The following is a 20,276-nucleotide window of genomic DNA, read 5'->3' on the forward strand; positions in this document are numbered from 1 at the left end:
ACTGATTGTCTGAGTTTCTCTCCTCACAAACCTTAACTGCTCAACTCTTGAGTGCAAACAACCCTGCAGTCACGCTCCAGGAGTGCATGCTGGCATGCAAACTCAGACTCTTACTGTACATGCCCACATGCACACACAAACACAAGACAACATGTTCACACAGACAGCACATGCAAATAAATCATCGTCATCAGAAGAACACGAGAGAAAAATGAGACATAAGACGTGGTGCAACATCACGTCAAAGTTGACAAAACACTCAGTACTTGCCTGCACACAATCCCTATCTTTCTCACTTACACACACATGAACACTCTCTCCCCTCCCCTAACCAAAACACAGATCCACCTGACACGCACCACAAACAAACACCCTATCAAATCCAAGTCACAAAGACACACAAGCTACCACACTGAGCAAACCAAGGGTCTGTCTGGCCAGTTAAAGGACGCTGCTGGTCAGGGGCGTCTGGGGAGAGCTGAGGTGAAGTGGTGCTGGACCTGACTGGTTATCATGGGGAACAAAACTCGGACAGAGACTTGGAGATCGATACTCCCACAAGAGGTCACAGAAGCCTACAAGCATGGGTGTGGCGGACGCTTTTTACAGCCATTACAACCACTTAATTCATTTTTAACATGTTGAATCGCGTTTTTCCGAGCTGCCTTTACACGCATCATGAGTAGACGGCGATAAAAGACTGTCATCAGAGACAGAGGTTGTGCTTCATTCAAACATGTTCAGCAAACCAACCAAGAGGCAAAAAACTTTAGACAGTTTTTTCCAAACAAACCGTGTAAGTTGAGTAATGCTGTTACATGTAGATAATGTTTAGCTAAAACAAAGACATTCTATATTGTGTGTTATTGCCTAGGACTTTGGCTAAAAGATGACAAATAGATGTCAATTTAGTTAGCTAAGCTAGCTAGTTATAAACCCACTCCTCCTTAATTTCTGCACAGAACATGTGCTCACTATTGTTTTGCACATATTTTTTTTAATCTTTGTACAATAGAAAGAGAAATAGAAGAGTATGAGGGTCCTGTAGATGCCCCAGGGTCATTCTGTGTCTCAACCAGAGCTTGGCAGCTTCAGATTTTAGATTTTGATTTTGATAGTGTATCATTTTTAAAGAACTAGAGTCGGTTCTCTGCTATTTGTGGTTATGTGGTTCTTTAGCTGCTAAGGTGAGGTGCAATTCAATGCGAGAGGATGATAAATCACTCAATAGACCTCTGAACAATTTGTCCCCCCCACTTCTAAAATGATGGCTACGCCCCTGCTCCCACAAAAAACAAATTTCAAGGACTGCCTCTTTTCACCTGTATAACATTATAAAACTCAGGCACATATTGTCTCAAAATGGTGAAAAACCCCCCAAAAAACAATAATAAAAAATTAGTCCACGTATTTCTGGCTGGATTATTGCAGCTGCTTATAATCGGGCTGCCCCAATTCATTGCTACAGTAAATACTCTCCTGCTGATCCAGAATGCTGCAGCACATGTTCTGTCAAAAAGCTTTGGAGGTTTGCTTATGGTTCCTGAAGTCTCCAAAAGCAGAATAGGAGCCAGAGCTTTTAGCTATCAAGCTCCTCTCTCCTGGAGCCATCTTCTAGTCTCGGTCTGGGGGGCAGACAACCTCTCTGCATTTAAGATGAGGCTTGAAACTTTTCATTTTGATAAATCTTACAGGAAGGACTTGCTCAGGCTTGCCTTGGACCAGCCCCTAGTTGTGCTGCAATAGGATTAGACTGCTGGGGGACAGCCAATGCTCACCCAGCTCCTCTATTCTCTCCCTCTCCACCTGTATGCAGTCTTGTCCTATTAAGGCATGTTACTAACCTAGCTTTTTCCCCAGAGTCTTTGTGCTTTTGCATTGTGGTTGAACCTGGATTGTGGATTATGGATGCATCTCCTGCCGTACTCCCATTATACAATTAGGAGGATCAGCAACTGCAAGGCGTTGGGCTAATTTTAAATTCATAGAAAAGTTGGGCCAACTTTATTTGAGAGTCAAGTACACACACACACACACACACACACACACACACACACACACACACACACACACACACACACACACACACACGATAAGCAACACAGAAGAATCCGTTGATTCTTCTCTCGGGCTGTGAGACTTGTCTGCTCCACCCTATATCTTCCTCAAACCACCACAAATGAATGACTGAAATATTCTGTCATCTATACCTCCACTTCACATGTTATACATGTTACATATATACAACTTGCTCCTTTCTGAGTAACTTCATGGCAATATTTTACATAACGTGAGTGTGTGTGTGTGTGTGTGTGTGTGTGTGTGCATAATACATAAATGTATTATATTTCCCTTTGTCACTAAAGCGTTCTTTTCAACTTCATCATTATTGCGATACTCGGGTGTTCATCTTCTTTCCTATTTAACTTCTAATATATTTTACAGAGTCAATTCCACCTCCAAATTCCTTTTTTTAATTATGTTATTTATTAGGGCTAGCAGGTAGTGCGCGTGCCTCACAGCAAGAAGGTCGCAGGTTCGATTCCCGGGTCGGGCCTTTCTGTGTGAAGTTTGCATGTTCTTCCTGTGCATGCGTGGGTTCTCTCCGGGCACTCCGGCTTCCTCCCACAGACCAAAAACATGCTCATTAGGTTGATTGGTGACTCTAAATTGCCCCTAGGTGCAAGTGTGAGTGTGAATGGTTGTGTGTATGTGCCCTGCGATTGGCTGGCGACCGGTCCAGGGTGTACCCCGCCTCTCGCCCGTTGACAGCCCAGATAGGCTCCGGCCGCCCCGCGACCCCGGAAGGGATAAGCGGCATAGAAAATGGATGGATGGATGAATCATGAATATATGTTTGCGTGGGTTTACTCCAGGTGCTCCGTTTTCCTCCCACAGTCCAAAGACATACAGCTTAGATGTGAATGTGAGTGTGGATAATGGCCTTTCACCCAAAGTAAAAAATGAAAAAACAAAAACCAACCAAACCAATAAATAATACAGTAAAATAATTGCAAAATTGTCTGGACTTTTGTGGATGACTGTTTGTCAGAGTGTTATCGATATGTGTATCACCGAGAGGTGTAATCGGTGAGTAGCATCAATGTTGTGTCAGTTTTTAACATGGTTGTTTGTCTGCTGTTGTGTCAATCGATTTGCGGGGATCTAAGCTTTCTAACGGTGTATGAGATGAAATGAGATGAGATATAACTTTATTAATGATTGCATTGCATGTAAACATGCCAGACTCACAAGCTACAAACTTGAGAGGGTTGAGGGTTGACAGGTGAGGGTTGAGGGTTGAAGGGTTAGGGTTGAGGGCATGGAATGAGGGATGAATGAATGAAACAGGTGAGCTTAAATACTTGTGCAGAAGGGTGTGTTTATATGAGGATTTTTTTAAAACAGAGGTTATCGACATGTATAAAACAAATTGCAATTAACTGTACATAACATATTAAAAATAAGTAATATCCCTAATTTTACTCATTCCCAGAAGGCTCTTCAAATGAAATTCATTCAAATACAATCATATCGACATCAACATGCTGTTGAAGCCAACAGCAGGATGCAGTTGAGCATCTTTGGAGAACCCAGGGAGAGCTTCAACTTGTCAGTAAAGTAAAGTTAGCATAGGACATGCCATCGATAATATGAAGTCAGGGAAAAGGGCTGGACCAGACAGTCTTCCAGCTGATCTGTATAAAAAATTTAAAAACAAATTGCTGATGCTTACTTTACTTCCAAAACCAGGTAAACACTCTAACAAATTTGAAAACATGTGACCCTTTGTTAAATTCTGACCTTTGAAGATAATATATAAACTTTTAGAGAAACCCTTACAAAAATTGTTGCCAAATATTACTGATAGAGACCAAAACGGATTTATAATGGGAAGACAAGGTTTTCATAATGTGAGAAGGATTTTGTATATCTTTTATGCAAATAAATGCCTGACACCGCGCTGCTATTATTAGATGCTGAAAAGGCCTTTGATAGGGTCAAATGGACTTATCTTTTCAGGGTTTTAGAAAAATTTGGGTGTGGGAATAACTTTATAAAATGGGTTCAGGTGATATATAAACACTCTACAACTGAAATTATAACAAATGTTTCAAAGCCAATAAAATCCGTAAAGATTGCCAGCAAGGTTGCCCTCTTTCACCCCTACTGTTTACACTGGCAATAGAACCTCTTGCAATAGCAGTGGGGCCAACAGAGCACAGAATAGCCTTGTATGCTGATGACGTAATTTTAATGATGTCAAAACAAAGGAAATCAATCCCGGCCTTGTTACAACTAATACAGGCATATGGTGACGTTTCAGGATATAAAGTAAATAATACTAAGTCCTCTATACTACTACTTAATGCAAATGAAAGAAAGAACCCAATCTCTGAAGCAATTTAATTTAATATTGTAGAACAATTTAAATATCTGGGAGTACAGATTTTGACTAGGCTGGAGCATGTTGTTAGCGATAACTATGAACCTTTAATGATAGAAATTAATGAGTCTGTTGATAAATGGATGTCACTACCAGTATCTATAATTGGGAGAATTAGTATTTTAACAATGAACATTCTATCTAAATTACTTTAAAGGTCCCATATTATGAAAAACCCAGAGCAGTGTGAATTGAATTTTTGAATGCGACGTCCCCACTACAGTTGGCATAAACCTGTTGGTGTGTGCTAACCACTTTGAGGCTGACTGTTTCTCCAATTTCGGTCAGTACAAGGCAGGATTAGCTGGGAGACTTTCTCTAAAGGAGGGCTCACTTCCAGCTTTGCATGGAATATGTGCAGAGGAGGGACATGTAAGTATACAAATAATTAGCTGTGTGTTTCTTTTGTAGATTAGCGCGAACTCTTGCATGCTGTAGCGTGTGTGTTTTGCCATTGCGAACGATGTAAGGCTAACCGCTAGCTTCAAGACTACGACTTCAGCCATCAAACGTTAGCTCACTGCTACCGTAGCTTTTGGTACATCACATCACGTTTCTGATCTTGCAAATGATTTAATACATGTTCCAGGGAGATGCCAGCATTCACAAATATTAAGCTGTGTTCATTTTGCAGTTTTTCACGAACTAAGCAAGGAGTGTTTTGCCACATAGCACAAGCTAACACCAACCGCTGGCTTGCAGTTAGCAATCAGCACGGTCCTCATATGCAAACCCAGCAAAAACCGATATTTAGTACCGATACTAAAATAAAAATTTTGGTGTCAAAATTTAGAGTAACACACCTGGGATTGGAATGAATACAGTATACTGTTGGTTTGTTTTGCGTACACTGAAAGAAAGACTTTGTAAAATAACACAAACACAAAATCTTGATTGAAATGTTTTTAAGTTTAATTATTTTTAAAACTAAAAGTGCAGGGGCCTTCCAGCAGCATTTCTTAAAACTCACTCAAAAGCTCGCCACCCCAGACCTGGTAAACTCTGTGCGCCAGCAGTGCACTGCCGGGCAAGTGGATTTTCGTAAAACGCTCACATCACCAATACCTCACAGGCAGGTTTCCACAGTGTCTGGCATTTCACTGCGATCAATAATCAGCAACAGACTGTGCCATCGGTGACTTCAGACGGAGAGATGGCTGCATCAGAGCCATGGGAGCGCGTTTCAAAATACATTAATTAATTCTATTGGTTATCGGTGGAAAAAACCGATGCCGATGCTAAGATTCTGAAGATAAACATCCTGCTGGATGTGTCTTCACAATAAGAGCATCCAGACAAGGAGGAGGTCATCGCCAGCTACGAGTAAAGATTCAGTCGGGGGGCGTATCTTCCCTCGGCGTCAGGAAACTCACAATGTATCTGAAGTATTACGCATGATGGGATGACTACGCGAAGCTCCAGCATCAGCTCACAAAACTAGGCTAGATACCTGTAACAACTGAGAAAATTGAACATTATGTTCTATAATGTCAACATCTGTATTCACATTTTTCTAATATGGATTCAGTGAATCCTTCACTTGTACTGTATTTCCATGTACAAATATTCATGACTGCGGTCAATAAATATTTATTGTATATCTGTAAAATGTTTCATGTGAATAAATGTGTAATATACAGTATTTGCTAAGGAAAAACTTGGCTATATGTCCAAGAAAAAATATGACTGACTTTATTTAGTTTATTATGGTGTATGAACAGTGAAGTTGGTTATTATAGATGAAACCCCCTGATCTGTTCCCCATAGCTGTAAAGGACCGTAGTCAACCCTGTAAGTGTTGAATGCACATTTAGGCAAACTGGTGGTCGATCATGCATGGAGGCCTTTCATCCAGCTGCTGCAGCCGTCTTGTAACCTGTTATGCATAACATAAGGTGAGTATCTGTAGTGGCGTGTTATCTGCAATCATACACTGCGATCATACTGTAAGTGCAGGTAAAGATATGGTTGGTTGGGATTTGGGTAAGTCTATCGGAAATGGATTTAAGGTAATGCCCTCTGAAGAGATGGAAACGAGGAGTGTGTGTATGTGTGTTAGTGCGTGTATGTGAGGTGCACCAACGTAAGAGCTAGCTACCATTATAGCTAACTAGCTTAACTAGCTTGAACAGAAATGTGAACGTTACATTACTTGGCTACTAGAAACACAAACGTAGCTAGCTTGACGCATAAAAATAAACTCAGAATACTTACAAAAACATGAATCAAATAAGTACCCTGTTGCAAATTTCTACAAAATTATACTCGTCCATGTTTTTGCTGGCTAATTGCTGGAGGGTCCGAGCTTTACCGCAGTTTGCCATTACCTTTCCATACCATATCAATTTTCGTTTGTCACCAGCTTTCAAAATAAAATGTATTTCTTATGAAAACAAAATAAAAACAATAATTCAAAACAAGCTTAATGCAAACTTTACACATACTGTATATGGCATTAAACCAACCATTTATGAGGGTCATGGACAAATTATAAAAAAATTGTAAACACTGCTGATTTTATTGCTTGTAATCGGGACTTTATATGTCCACTGAATGGATATTGAGCATCACTATATCAAATTAAGTTATATCTTTTCTTAAATTGATTTCTTTAGACCCGGACTTGTTCCTTATGTCTTCTTCTCTAAAGACCTTGTTTTTCTAATGTCCTTTTTCATTTCCCTCTACCCACATATCTCTACTATTGTGATCTTCCATTAACCACCCAGTTTCTCCTCTCTGTGCCTCCTTTGTCCGATCCAGTATTTTAGTTACCAAATTTCTCCCTCTTTGTCTCCTCACCCACCTCTCCAGTGGTTGTTAAAACAACCCTGATCTGACCTGGTCTACTTTTTCAGTTTTACAGTCCTAATTAGGCACAGGTAGTTTGAGCAGGCCTCAGTGTGTGTGTGTGTGTGTGTGTGTGTGAGAGAGAGAGAGAGAGAGAGAGAGAGAGTGAGTGTATATGTGAATTATACAGTGTATGTACTGATTTTCTACATGTGGGTGTAAGGCCATTTAGATGTGAATGAAGTATCTGTTTCCAGTACTCCTAATGGCATTATTACAGCAGGCAGCAGGGCCCATTATTAATAGTAAATGACAGAACCTCTCTCCTAAAGGTCTTAATATTGATCCCCCCATCCTCAGAGTAGTCTTAATGATGATGTTCCTCCATGTCTTTCTCTACAGCGCCGTAATCAAGGCCAGACACACATTTACAACCTCCAAGTCACTACAAAGAGAAATAAGCCCACACTACAAATGAGACTTCAAGATTAAAAGAGGGAGGTTATAGGAATTGCCAACCCTAATATTCCATCCTTCTCCCATGGCAAGCAAATTAATTCCTCGTCTACCCTCACCTCACGCATCTATGCTGATGAATGTTTTTCGTGTATGTGGTGGGTTCTGTTTTAAATGTGGCTATATGGAGATGTTTGTCACTCCTGATTGCACTCTCCAGTTCAAGCAGCGCCCCTCACACTCTATCAGGAACAACAAGCAGGATGCATCTTAATGAGAATTAAAGAAACAGAGTGCCTGAGAGCTGCAGAAGAAGAGAGAGGATGGAGAAACAGTCAGGGGATAAAACTCTAGAGGAAGGGTAAAGGTGTGTGCGGGCTCCAACCCTTTATCCTCTGTTCTATAGCAGCAGGAAGCTGAGTAACAATGATGGGGAGAAAAATAGAAAGAGGGCAAGATATGACAGAACATTTAAGGCAACAGAGAGTAATAAGAAACTCATTGCTTCGAGGGTGCAGCGGTCGATAACTCGAGGGGTTAAAACCAGCAGGGGTGTGCTCCCGGTCAATACAAAAAATTAATAATCGTGGCTGCGGCTGAGAGAGGGCCGCCTTCTGAGCATCATAATGATTCCAATGCTTCATTTGGCTGCTATGGTCTGATAGTCTAATAAAGCCTGTATGTATCAATACAGGGGCCCTTCATGCGGCTAAATCCAAAGCTAAATGAATTTAATTCAGCTCAACTGTACTGATGTGACTGCTCCTTTCTTTTCCTCATTACGTTAGGATGAACTATATGATCAGGAATATCATACACACCCAGCACATAAAGTCAGTGAGAAGTGACCATAACTCAGATCCTAACAAGTCAGGTGGAAAACGAGTTACAAGATCTTCACTAAGCAGACATTTTGGTCTGACTCATTAACATGCTGATCCTCACTTCCTTCTGTTATCATATCCATAGCTCCAAATATTTGGCGTCAACAGCTATTCATAATAAAATACACATCTAGATTTGACAATGCTAACAAAGTACTGCTGTCAACACTGTATAAAATTCCTGAATCTATTTGTTTTCAGACCGTTTCTGGCTGGTACAGTTTTTAGGAGTGAGAGCCAACCTCAGATACATGTACAGAATATAATATACATAAAAAAAACTCTTTTACATATGCATTCAAAACAAATTCAACAGCAATGTTTTCTTTATTATCAGAAAATGTCCCTGCTCCAGTGAATACAGTGTGGATGGTCCACATTGTATCTATGTGGGACAAATGTCTAATAAATAGATAGTCCCTGTTGACAGTGTGCTCTCTGGATTATGGAGGAAAACAAGAACAGTATCTGGAAAGGTGAGTTCACAAGTCCACAAATTTTATTAACCCACATTTTTCAGGGTATCAGCATCATGATTTTCTATTTAAAACACAAACAAATTAAATATATAAACAAACATCTTCAACCTACAGCAGTTAACTGGATTTTATTGCTAAGGGACATAATCTTGTACCATCCAGTCTCAAACAGTGGAGTTTCTTTGGCAGAAATATACAACATGATTCCAGACAGGGTGAACTCAGCACACATCCTCTGGTCATATTTACAATCACCAGTCTCCATTTACAGTTTCTATAGTTACAGAGCAGTTCAGCACTACAGACAGCAACAACTGTCAGTACTACTTTCCCTCAAGTAGTAATAAGTAGTAACTGATAGACAGCTACTGTCCTCTGCTGGTAGGAAATATGAACTACAGTGATGAAATGAACTTGAATGCAAATGAAGCACTAAAACACATCAGCTGAGATTTCTCCCAGTGAGACAGGAAGCTGCCTGCTGCTGCTGCTGCAATGAATATGATTAGGTCAGCAGTGCAAGTTAGGCTCATGTTTAAACAGTCCAGCATGCTTTACCATTAACTTATTCTATGCAATGCAGTGATGACTTAAATTCAGCTGAAATCCATTTTATCTTGATATTGCTAAAAAGCAGCAGATGAATTCGAGGATTTTTAAGCAGTGGAGGTGTCAATGTATACAAAGGGCTTTGACTCAATATCGTGACAATGTCTGTCATGTCTTGCACATTCAGAGCATTTAATACCATGTTTGTGAGTTGGCTCCAATTCAAGGTATTTAGCTCAGGAACGATGGTGAGCATCTTTAGAAAGTCAGAAATTCTCAGAACATTGTTGGTAGCCATCCACCAGTTTCGGTGCTGCAGCTGGAGCAGCTCCTGACGCCAGTTTTTATAATCCTTCTCATTCAGATCTGAAGCTCACAGCAAAGCTATCAGATTAGCGCTGCTGGCTAATCTACACTATGTCAATGAATGAAAACCATCCGCTGCCTTCTGTGCTGCCATGCCTGACTGAATAAGATATGATTCTCTGAAACTGGGAGGCAGAGGGGTGGGGTTCACCGCAAACCTGGCTCCACTGTCACACTCAGAAAGTTACCTACATACACTACATACCATTCTGAAGGCAGACCTTATGTAATATACTGTGAATTGGTTCTCTCTGTATGTGTGCACCAGCAGAGGGAACACGCACTTACAGACACACAAGTCCACACACAGCCTGAGTAACTTTCAGTTCACGTTGATGCAGCAGTCGTGATGAGCTAGATGTCCCGCCTGCCTTCATCTCTGGAGGTGAGAGATGGTTTTGTCTCACAGCTACAGTGGCCTCACTGAACCCTCCCACCTGCAGAGTGACTGAGGCCAGCAGGGGGAAAACAAGCAGGGTGCCAGGAGCGCGTGCGACAGCCATGAGGACGGTAGTGACCGTGTGCCAGTGGTGAAATGTACCTAAATTAGTCAAGTACTGTACTTAAGTACAAATTTGAGGTACTACAAAACCTCCAGTGGGGCATGAAGACTGGCACAGTCAAAAATGTATGCTGCTTTTACAAACCAGAAACACCACCAAGGATGCTCCACCAAGTGGTCAGATGAGTAAATACAAATAAACGTGATACACAGACGTGAAAACGGGTTCTACACACATGTGCAGTGTTAAGTATAAAAGGACAGAACTGTCCTGCTCATTTCTGTGGGCTCAGCACTGACGACTTGATGGGGTGTGGAAATTTTTAGACAGAGTAGAAAAGTCCAAAATATAAATTTACTCCACACAATGCCAAAACGTTGCTGCCGAAAAGGAATTGGCCAAAAGAATGTAATAGGATTTGATTCATATACGAAAAAGCAAGAGGTGTAGACACATGGACACCAATATACAGGCACAGAAAGAAAGAAACATGGCTGCTGTAGGACACGACTGCTGTCATTAACAGTTTGTGTGTTTTGTGTTGTGAAGTCTTTATTGAATGACCAGTTATTTTGATAAACTTCTGTCCAGCTCTCTCTCTTCACTAAAACAGCTGATATAATGCTGAAATGTCGAATACAAAGACACGTCAACAACTTACTACACACACGCACACACACACACACACACACACACACACACACACACACACACACACACACACACACACACACACACACACACACACATAGAGCCATCATGAATAATCATAAGAATATGGTGTTTTATCTCAGCCAAATGATCTGGTTTTAAAGGCAACATCCTTCTTGTGAATTGCGGCCTGTTTTTGCAAAAACTGAATCATATAGTCACATCGCCATGGTGACCCATGATGTAAGTGCGGAAAACCTTTGGGCCAAAATCTCCAGCTCAATCACATTGTGATCACAGGGCATCACAACCAATCATACGCCACTATTACTACAATAAGTAAATGTCAGACAAATCAGACATTTCACATCACCATGGTTGGTAGAAAATCTGATCCTATTATGACTTAAGGCGAGCAAAAACGTTCTGACAAAACCTCTTTTCAGTCAGCTCTTACATTCACAAATACCACTTCTATCTGCATTTCACAAACACATGCAGCAGCACCGTCCCAGATTGTCCCATGCAGTGTGTCCACGGTGAGGAGAATTACATTGACCTAATTCACTTAACTGGACCAGTTAGACATTTGGTCATTGGCTGCCTGAGCTTGAGTTTGATCCTCTGAGCGGAGCTCCAGCAGCTTCTAGCCTCAATAAAATCATCCTCAGCCTCTGACAGAACTCATCTCTTGTTGAGTTATTAATACCAACAGAGCAGACAGGATGTTATGCACTGATTCTTCAAGCTTCTCATCAACAAAGCAACATGAGAGGGGAAGAAGGTCGCCTTCTCTCCCTCTGCTCCATCTGTCCCTCCATACTGTACCCGCATTAAGAGGACTGGCAGGACTCGGACAGTCGAGTCAGAAAACTTGACAACTTCTTACAATCCTCAGAGGTCTAGTTCTAGAAAAAGTAAAAATGCCAATTGTAGACCTCATGCTGCAACATGGCTGTGGCTTTATTTTGTATGACTCAGGCAGTTTTACAGTCAGTGGCTCTACACAGACAGTGAATCTTCTCCACATGCTGAAGTTTTGTGCATGGTGTCTTTGTTTAAACCACAAGTACAACAGAAAGGTGTCAGGAAAAGATTAAACGGCCACTGTGAATTTATCTGCTCTAACATAAGCTGCAAGCATTAGCATGCCCAGATAACTGGATCACTACCTACAGTAGTAACCTACTTCCAAAGGCAGGTGATCTGTTATTAGCTAACGGCATTATTTTAGGAGGTTAGAGGTTATGTTAGAAAAATGGGAGCCACGGTATCACAGTTCAGAGAAAAGACAGCAGCTCTGTTCTGTACTAGATTTAGTTTTGGGAAGCTTATACTCCAGCAGCTCACGCCAAAACTTGCACTAGACAGCATTACATTTGCCAAACTCATCAATTATTCCTCCTCCTCAAATTCTTTTCTATGTAAAAGTGAAACATGCTATTTGAAAATAAGAACATTAAAGCATCTGACCACCGTGTTGCTTTTCCAACTATGTTTTTTGACTGTAAGGATACACACATTTTGTGTTAGGTCGAATTTGTGGTAGAAAGGATGACATGCAGCTTTAGCTTCATTATCATGTTAGCATACATCATGCACATGTAAGAACTTTTTCAGTTCTAACTTTGCAGTTTAAGAGAGAATTTTATATTTCAGATAAAGTGGTTATACTCATAAACCTTTTTTACCACTTCATTAGTAAATAGAGAGTTCCCTGGCCTGCCCTGCCCTACATAGGCTGTGGCCGAGAGCTGCAGCACAGTGTGACAGAGGCCCACTGTGCTCCACTTAGATGTTAAAGGGCATGTTCACATTTGAATTCATGTTGTTTTTCACAACATATTGTTCTCATCCCGAGTGGATGAAATGTCCTGGGGTCTTCCTCCCCCACACTCCTCTCTGAGAGGCAAAAACACAATTTGGAAAGAAGAAAATTGTATTTTAAACAGGCAATATCAGCTAGCAGTGACATATTTCTGGTTTTAAGTCTGCATTTCTTATCCACAGCTAAGTCCTTTCAGGTAGGGAAAACATCACTTTTGATATTCTGTTTATTCTTATGTAAATCTGAGCATCATTTGTTGTGGATTCAGCCTGGGATGATGTCCCTAATATAATCTGAATGAAGAAATACAAGACCAAAAATAGCTGACAACATTATTTATATCACTGTAGCTATTTATGGAAAAGGATTAATGCCAATTACAGGCAACTAAAAAGAGACCTGGGTTATTTAAAAGTGGATTCATATATGATTTTTCATCTTTTTCTTTCAACTAACTGATAAATAGGATTTAAAGAAATGAAACTGACCAAACCAAAAAGTATGAAACTCTGAAATAATTCTAGCACAATGTCGTGTAAACTAACCTGTAGCTATTCCGCTTATAGGAAGAAAGCAAAGACAAAGACTATCACTGTAATATCTTATCTATTGTGCTTTAGTCTTTATGACTAGTTGGCACAAAACAAGCACTTTAGAAAATCAATTTAAAGAGATAATCAAAAAAAAATCACAAGATGGAATTTTCTGTTTCCCAAAGTGTGTATTCTCACACCTTCACCATACACTTCTCTTAAAACTCCACCTTACTTTCTCACTCTTTCTCTCTCTCACACACACACACGCACATGCACGCACACATTCACACCTCCCTCCTCTCCATACTGTTCTAACACCTCTCGGCGGTTATGATCTTCATGGCACTTCTGCCTCGCTGAGCCGAGCAGCCGGTTGCACTTCACTCCTGCTTGGTGCTGATGGGGAGATGAATACGGGCGAGAGATGTTTATCAGATAATTGCGTACAGATGGACACGGCCAATAACTCATTACCAAACCAGCATTTAAAAGAAAATATATAACTACGTGTTTTTTTCTAATCACGGATGCATTTGGAAGTATTCTTATCGTTCAAGTTCAAAAGCGATGCTTTCAATAGCGTGGAGGAGAAGTGACGCGCTGACTGTGGGCCTTTTTCCCAGCAGACATTTTGACATGTCATTGTAGCAAAAGCACAGGTCATGACAGTGAGCCAGCGTGCACAACACCAGCAGCCTGACACTGAACCAGCTAAATGGAATTCAACCATCACTCATTTTTTTATTTACACCTGTGTTTTTCTTGCTGTGACGCATCAAAACGTCTTCAGCAGCTCCAGATTATACGGCAAACGTTGCAGACTATTGCTTCCGTAAGTGCAGAAATCTTTGTGCTTTGTTTTGATTTTGCTGGTGCAGTGTGCTATGTTGTTACACTGCCATTAGTGGAGATTTATTTACAGCACATCCATTTACATGACAGAGACCGAGACCCTTGAAGCAGTTAGACACACACGCGCACACACAGTAGGAGAATAAATAGCAGCCCTCTTGAGATGCACACTCAAAGCACATTTCTTTCCTGGCAATTCTACTATCACATTTGGGTCTCACAAAACAAAACAGCATGCCATGATTGACTGATAGATTAACTGATTTAATAGCTAGCTCTATAGCTCATGACGTCTATGGACACTATAAAAAGGTGACTTGATACACATTGCTCACACCTGCATGTTGTGAAGCGCAAGAAAACTTGCCAACACGGACTTGTGAAAACTATACGGTCTGTGTTCATGGCTCAGTCTATAAGCTGGCTCAGAAGTCAAGTGAAAATGCAGCAAATAAAAGTAAAACGTGTATAGTATTCTCACACTGATGAAGCAGTGCCCTGTGCTATGTATTTGTGTGTGTGTGTTTCCTGAAATCTGTGATGAGTGCAGCTGAAATAGTGTGTGAGAGGAGGTCAAGGCAGAGCTTGCTCTGAAGGTCCACCAGGCCTCGCTGTCACTGCTGTACTCTCTCGGGGAGAGAAGGGGTGTTTCTACCTGACTGAAAATACTCTGTTAAAATGTGTAAGTTTGTGTGCAAGTTCGCATGAGTAGTCAGACATGAGTGTGCACCCTGACAGGACATCCATCTCTGATTCGGCCGTGTGTGTGGCCTCCGAGCACAGCGACTGGGCTGCTTCTCGATGATTCCTCAGCGGGCCGTGAGTGTGTCAGCAACTGTCTGCAAAGCACACTGCCATAAATACACTCCTCTCTCCATTGGATGGAAGTCAAATAGACAGAGGAGATGAGAACAAAAAGTATACTGAAGGGGACAACAAGCTGTGCACAAACAACAGAGCGCTCAAGGACGTTCTTAGCAAAGACCACATTAAGCACGGGAATGGTGTGAGGTGGCGTGGTTCAATAAACAGACTCATGTTTAAATGGATAAGAGAGGAAGGGAGGGAGAGAAGAGACCTGAGATACATGCACATTAGCATTAACCCCTCACACGAGGCCGCACTCCTCCTCTGTCAGCAGCTATAACTCAATAATCAATCACATTGACGCAACCCTTTGTAACACTGAGATTGAGAGCGAGCAGTCAGGCAAAGAGCGTGAAGACAAATCCTCTGCAATGTCCAAAAATAAAAAGTGATTTGATTTTTGCTTTACTCGTGTCCCAGAAACTAGCCACTGTAATGCTCATTTCATGGCTGAGAACGCAGCCCTTTTAGCCACTTATTAGGACTTACACTGAGCCTCAGAGGGTGTGATGATAACTATCTCCTCCGCTGTTCCTTCAATCCAATGTTCTAGTCCTATAGACACCCTGTCTGCTTTTACACTGGCTGACAGAAGCAGGTCACTCAGTCAACACTGTTGCCATAAATCCCCTGCTATGCTCAGAAACACTAAAACAAGCCTGAAGCTTCAGAGGCCACAACAATTACACAAGACACTGCACCGGCTGACAATAACAAAACACTCCAAAGCTCCTTGGACCATGATTGCAAGAGACCTGCACAATTATTTTCCACTTCTGAACTCAGGAACATTTCATAAACAAAATATATGAGTGTGTGTGTGTGTGTGTGTGTGTGTGTGTGTGTGTGTGTATCATATTGTAAATCATAGCATGTTAGGGTGAAGACTTGGGTTAGGGTTAGGCAAGTAGTGGTTGTGGTTAGTAAGTCTGTAGGAAATGAATGCAAGTCTATGTAATGTGCCCAAAAGTGATGCGTCTGTGTGTGTGTGTGTGTGTGTGTGTGTGTGTGTGTGTGTGTGTGTGTGTGTGTGTGTGTGTGTGTGTGTGTGTGAAATTTCAGCATGCAGACTCGGTGTGTTTTCTGCGTAAAGCCTGTCTGTCTGCTCACGCTGTACAGCAGCAAAGAGAAAAACATTTCATCCAGGCGCAGGCCTGTTTGGTGAAACCAGCCCCGTCCTCGACCAAAACACGGAGAAAACCGCAGGCTGTGGCATGACGCCTAAACGGACACACCCCCTCCGGGCTGTGGCATCGAACCAGCGACACTGATAAACAAACGGCGTCTGCTCCCGGCTGCGATGCGATCATTAGAGGCATGAGCTGAACCCATCATTACGGCTCGTAATTACATTTAACCAGCACACAGGCCTAAGCATGGGTTTGCGCTTTGTCCACCTAAACACACGGCTTCTCCCTTTAGTGCAGACTGACAGATGACTGCACAAATGACATCTTAGTCAAACCAGCTGCACACACACACACAAACACAGCACACACATACTCCCCGCCTCCTAAAATCCGCGCGGCGGTGCGCTCCTGGTTCCTCTCATGTTCATCATATCTCACCTTGCTTGACACATTTGAGGCGGACCGGGTCTTTGCAGTGTTTAATCACGGCCAGCACGTCCCGGGTGGTGAGCCCGGCCACTGGCATGTTGTTGACCTCAAGCAGCAGCTCATCCTGGGCCAGTTTTCCGCTCTGGATCAGTCCCTTCCCCTGCTTCACCTCGCCGAAGTAGGGGAACTGGCCGTTCTCCGCGCCCCCTTTCAGCTCGAACCCCAGCTCCCCTTCCTTTCCACGGGTTATCACCGCTTCGTGGACTTTATTGGTCCAATGGTTTTTCTTCTTGAGGCTCTTAGACATCGTTAGGGCGAGTTAATCACCGCGGGCTGGCCCACAGAAAAGCCTCCTACCGTCTCATCCCTGCCTTTGTGCGACCGGCTGCAGCTTCACAGCGCCCGTGGCTCCATCATCACCGGTGCACGCCACGCGCAGTGTCCGCTCGGCGAGCCACGCAGTCGGGCAGAGGGCTGCAGTACAGCACGGCGGCGGATGAAATAATTATTACTCTGTCAGACACACAGACGCAAGAGACAGATACTGGCGGATGACCCGGATGTGAAGCCTGAAGGAGGGGAGAGAAGAATGGTTCTGGTTCGGAGTGAGAGGATGGAGAGGAGGGGAAATAACACAGGAGGCGCTTCACTCCCACAACACTGCCAGGGGCGCTTCCTCGGGCTCACTGTGATCACACAGCCGATGACATGGAGGAGGGACACCACTTTACACTACATACAAACCTCATCATACATGTTGGATTTTACTCTTAAAATAGCTTTAGAGTTTTGTTGTTTTGCTTACTGTGCAACATCCTTTCAAACACAGAAGAACAGTATAGTATTTTATAGAGCAAAGTAGTTTTCTGGTTATTATTCAATACGCAATGCAGATTTTTATATAGCCAAAGCTGGCCTAAATGGGTATCTGCCCCAGGCACCAAATCCTCAGGGGGTCCAAAGGCTCCAGGTTCACCATGTGGCTGTAGCTTTTCAAGTTTCTTTGTTAATACTGCAAACAAATAAACAAACAAAATTAAAAATCTTAAAACTCCTATATCATTTATCCTATATCATATCATGATATAGGAATCTGAAGATTTAAACTTTTGCTTTAAAGCCTTTATTAAGTCAGTTTTTATTGTGCTTACACACGGTACATTTTACTAAATAAATATGTGGAATTGAATATCTCATCTACCACCAAACAAGAAAATCATTATTAGATAGTTGTGCAAAACATACAGATTTATGTCCACTGCAAAGGATTTATTTTACATTTTTTTATTCTCAGGTTTTATAATATCTGCGTATGGCAGCTATGGTCTGAAAGATTGTGGTTATGGTTAGTACTAAGGTGACTGTTCATTGCAGGTCTCAGGATCAGGGTTAGGGTTAGGGTTGGGTTAGGGTTAGGGTTAGTGCTATGGGCCCATCCATCAACCCAACCTCCACACCACTTTTTTTCTGGCTCTCTACATATAGGGCTTTGAATGTGCATGAGGTGCAGAACTGTTCATTATGGGATGGAATACTGAGAGAAACTTGCTAATATAAAGAACGGAGGAAATGGAAGTTCAACACGGGTCCATGGCACATTTTTGCCCAGGTAGCATTATACTGCTTTGCCCTTGGTGTGTTAATCCAGCCCTGTATGTACCTCTACTCTGCTGGGTCTTTTTGCTGTGTCAAATACAGTAGCACATGTAGCACGATCAGCACCATCAGTCCTGTTTACAGCTGAAAAATCAGACCTTACATGCACGACAAGCTCCTGAAACTCTAACGGTTTACACACCTTTATTCCTCTGTGTTCACGGATCACTGGTCTGTTATAAATGTAAGAGGAGAGTGCCTCTATTCATCATCTCACATCAACATTTTACAGGTTTACTGTATGAGCAGTTGGTGAATGAATAAGTAGTGCACTGACTCAGTTTTTTTTTAACTGTTGAAATGGAAAAAAAACCCAAAACATCCAGCATCTGCACTTCTGGTTTTAAACTCACCCTGCTTAAGTTGGTCACCGTTACATAATTGCTATGATGACATAAGTCCAAGTGCAACCGAAAATGACAAATCCTTTTGTTGCCATTACTTTTTCATGGCTGTACGGCTTTTCTGAAATGGGTGAAGCAAAGTTTCATTCAAAATTTAACACATATGTCAAGAGCTGCTCCTCCACATCTACTCATGAGGATGACAGTCCCTCTTACTGCCACTCTCAGCAGGGCCAGTGCTGTGAGTGTGTGTGTGTTAAGAGCACGCATGTGACTTTTGTAATGTGAGTACCCTCCCTACAAAACAACATTACTGTACACATGCCCCCTGTGCATTTGCAACCAGTAAATAATCCATGAAGAGCAGTGGATTCACTTTGACTGTCACTTTACTTACTTCAGTGTCTTGACATTGAGGTCATAATGGTCACAGCAGATTCTTTTTCCACAAATACTAAACGGATGATGATGTAGACTAGATGATTATTACAGAATAACCACCACCAAGGGAGAAAGAGCACTGAGTATATTCTAGAAAACTGGTTGGATTAAGAGATTATATGACCAGGGAGGAGATGAGTCCTTACAGCCCTTTATTTGTGCCCCTGCTGGTGGTTGTCAGAACTGCACCTTCCAGAGGCCTATAGCCTGGACTGAAATGCAGCTCAGGGTTGAGGAATTATGTGCCAAGGAGGACAAAGAGTCTGCAGGTTTTCACTCCAACACCAGCTCATTTAAAATTACTGGTGTACTAAATAGTGAAATCAACTGATGCTGCCTTCAAACGGGATAAAATCTGGCACTTTGAAGCTTTTCATGTGACGTAAGTAGCATTTTTGTGTGAAGAGGACACTGCATTTGTGTCCCACACTCATCTAATCTATATCTGGATCAGAGTATTTCACTATTTTGGACCTTGCTTTGTGAACAGAAGTATGATAGAAGAAGAAAAAGAAGAGGCATCAGATGTGGACGCTTTGAGCTGGAGTGTCTAAATTTGGAGTCACTTCAAGCAACTCATTGCCTCTGCGAGATTTTCTCTTGACGGGGTACAGTACAGCAGTAGCTCTCACTGTCTGTGTGGCCACTCACACGTGGCCTCAGTGTTGGGAGGAGGTGCGCTTACATGAGCTCCTAACAGCATTGCAATGAAGTCCTCTAGACAGGGTGTCATTGTGGTGTACGATGGGGAAAAATAGCTTCGAAAACAATGCACACTCTATGTGTTATTTGTCTCTGAAAGGTGCAACATCTCTATCAAACCTTGCACTTTCTGCCAGAATGTTAATGATGAAAATAAAAGAGGTGTGATAGAGGCTTCTTCAGACTGTCTGTAAGTATATTTGTGACGTGTGTTTGTGCATGCTGGGTGGGGGAGGAAGACGAAAGAAAAGGATATTACTTTATATCATCATTATAGACAGAAAGTAATGAGCATCAAAGCAGACTGCCAACAACAGAAGGCAAAAATACAATAACACGAGGCAGTCTGCGCACTCAGAGGGGGAA

General features: G+C 42.0%; 1 protein-coding gene across 4 annotated transcripts in view; it reads right to left on the bottom strand.

Annotated features, from left to right (window-relative positions):
- magi2b (membrane associated guanylate kinase, WW and PDZ domain containing 2b) overlaps positions 1-17,452 on the bottom strand; it is a 78,674-nt gene extending 61,222 nt beyond the window's left edge. For all 4 annotated transcript variants that reach the window (XM_070971447.1, XM_070971450.1, XM_070971446.1 and 1 more), the window contains exon 1: positions 16,777-17,452. In XM_070971447.1, coding sequence (XP_070827548.1) covers positions 16,777-17,074 — 298 coding nt within the window. In that variant the 5' untranslated portion in view covers positions 17,075-17,452. The remainder of the gene's footprint in view (positions 1-16,776) is intronic.
- Positions 17,453-20,276: the final 2,824 nt, after the last annotated feature.

The sequence above is a fragment of the Chaetodon trifascialis genome, chromosome 10 (genome assembly GCF_039877785.1).
Source record: "Chaetodon trifascialis isolate fChaTrf1 chromosome 10, fChaTrf1.hap1, whole genome shotgun sequence".
NCBI classification, from domain to species: Eukaryota; Metazoa; Chordata; class Actinopteri; order Chaetodontiformes; family Chaetodontidae; genus Chaetodon; species Chaetodon trifascialis.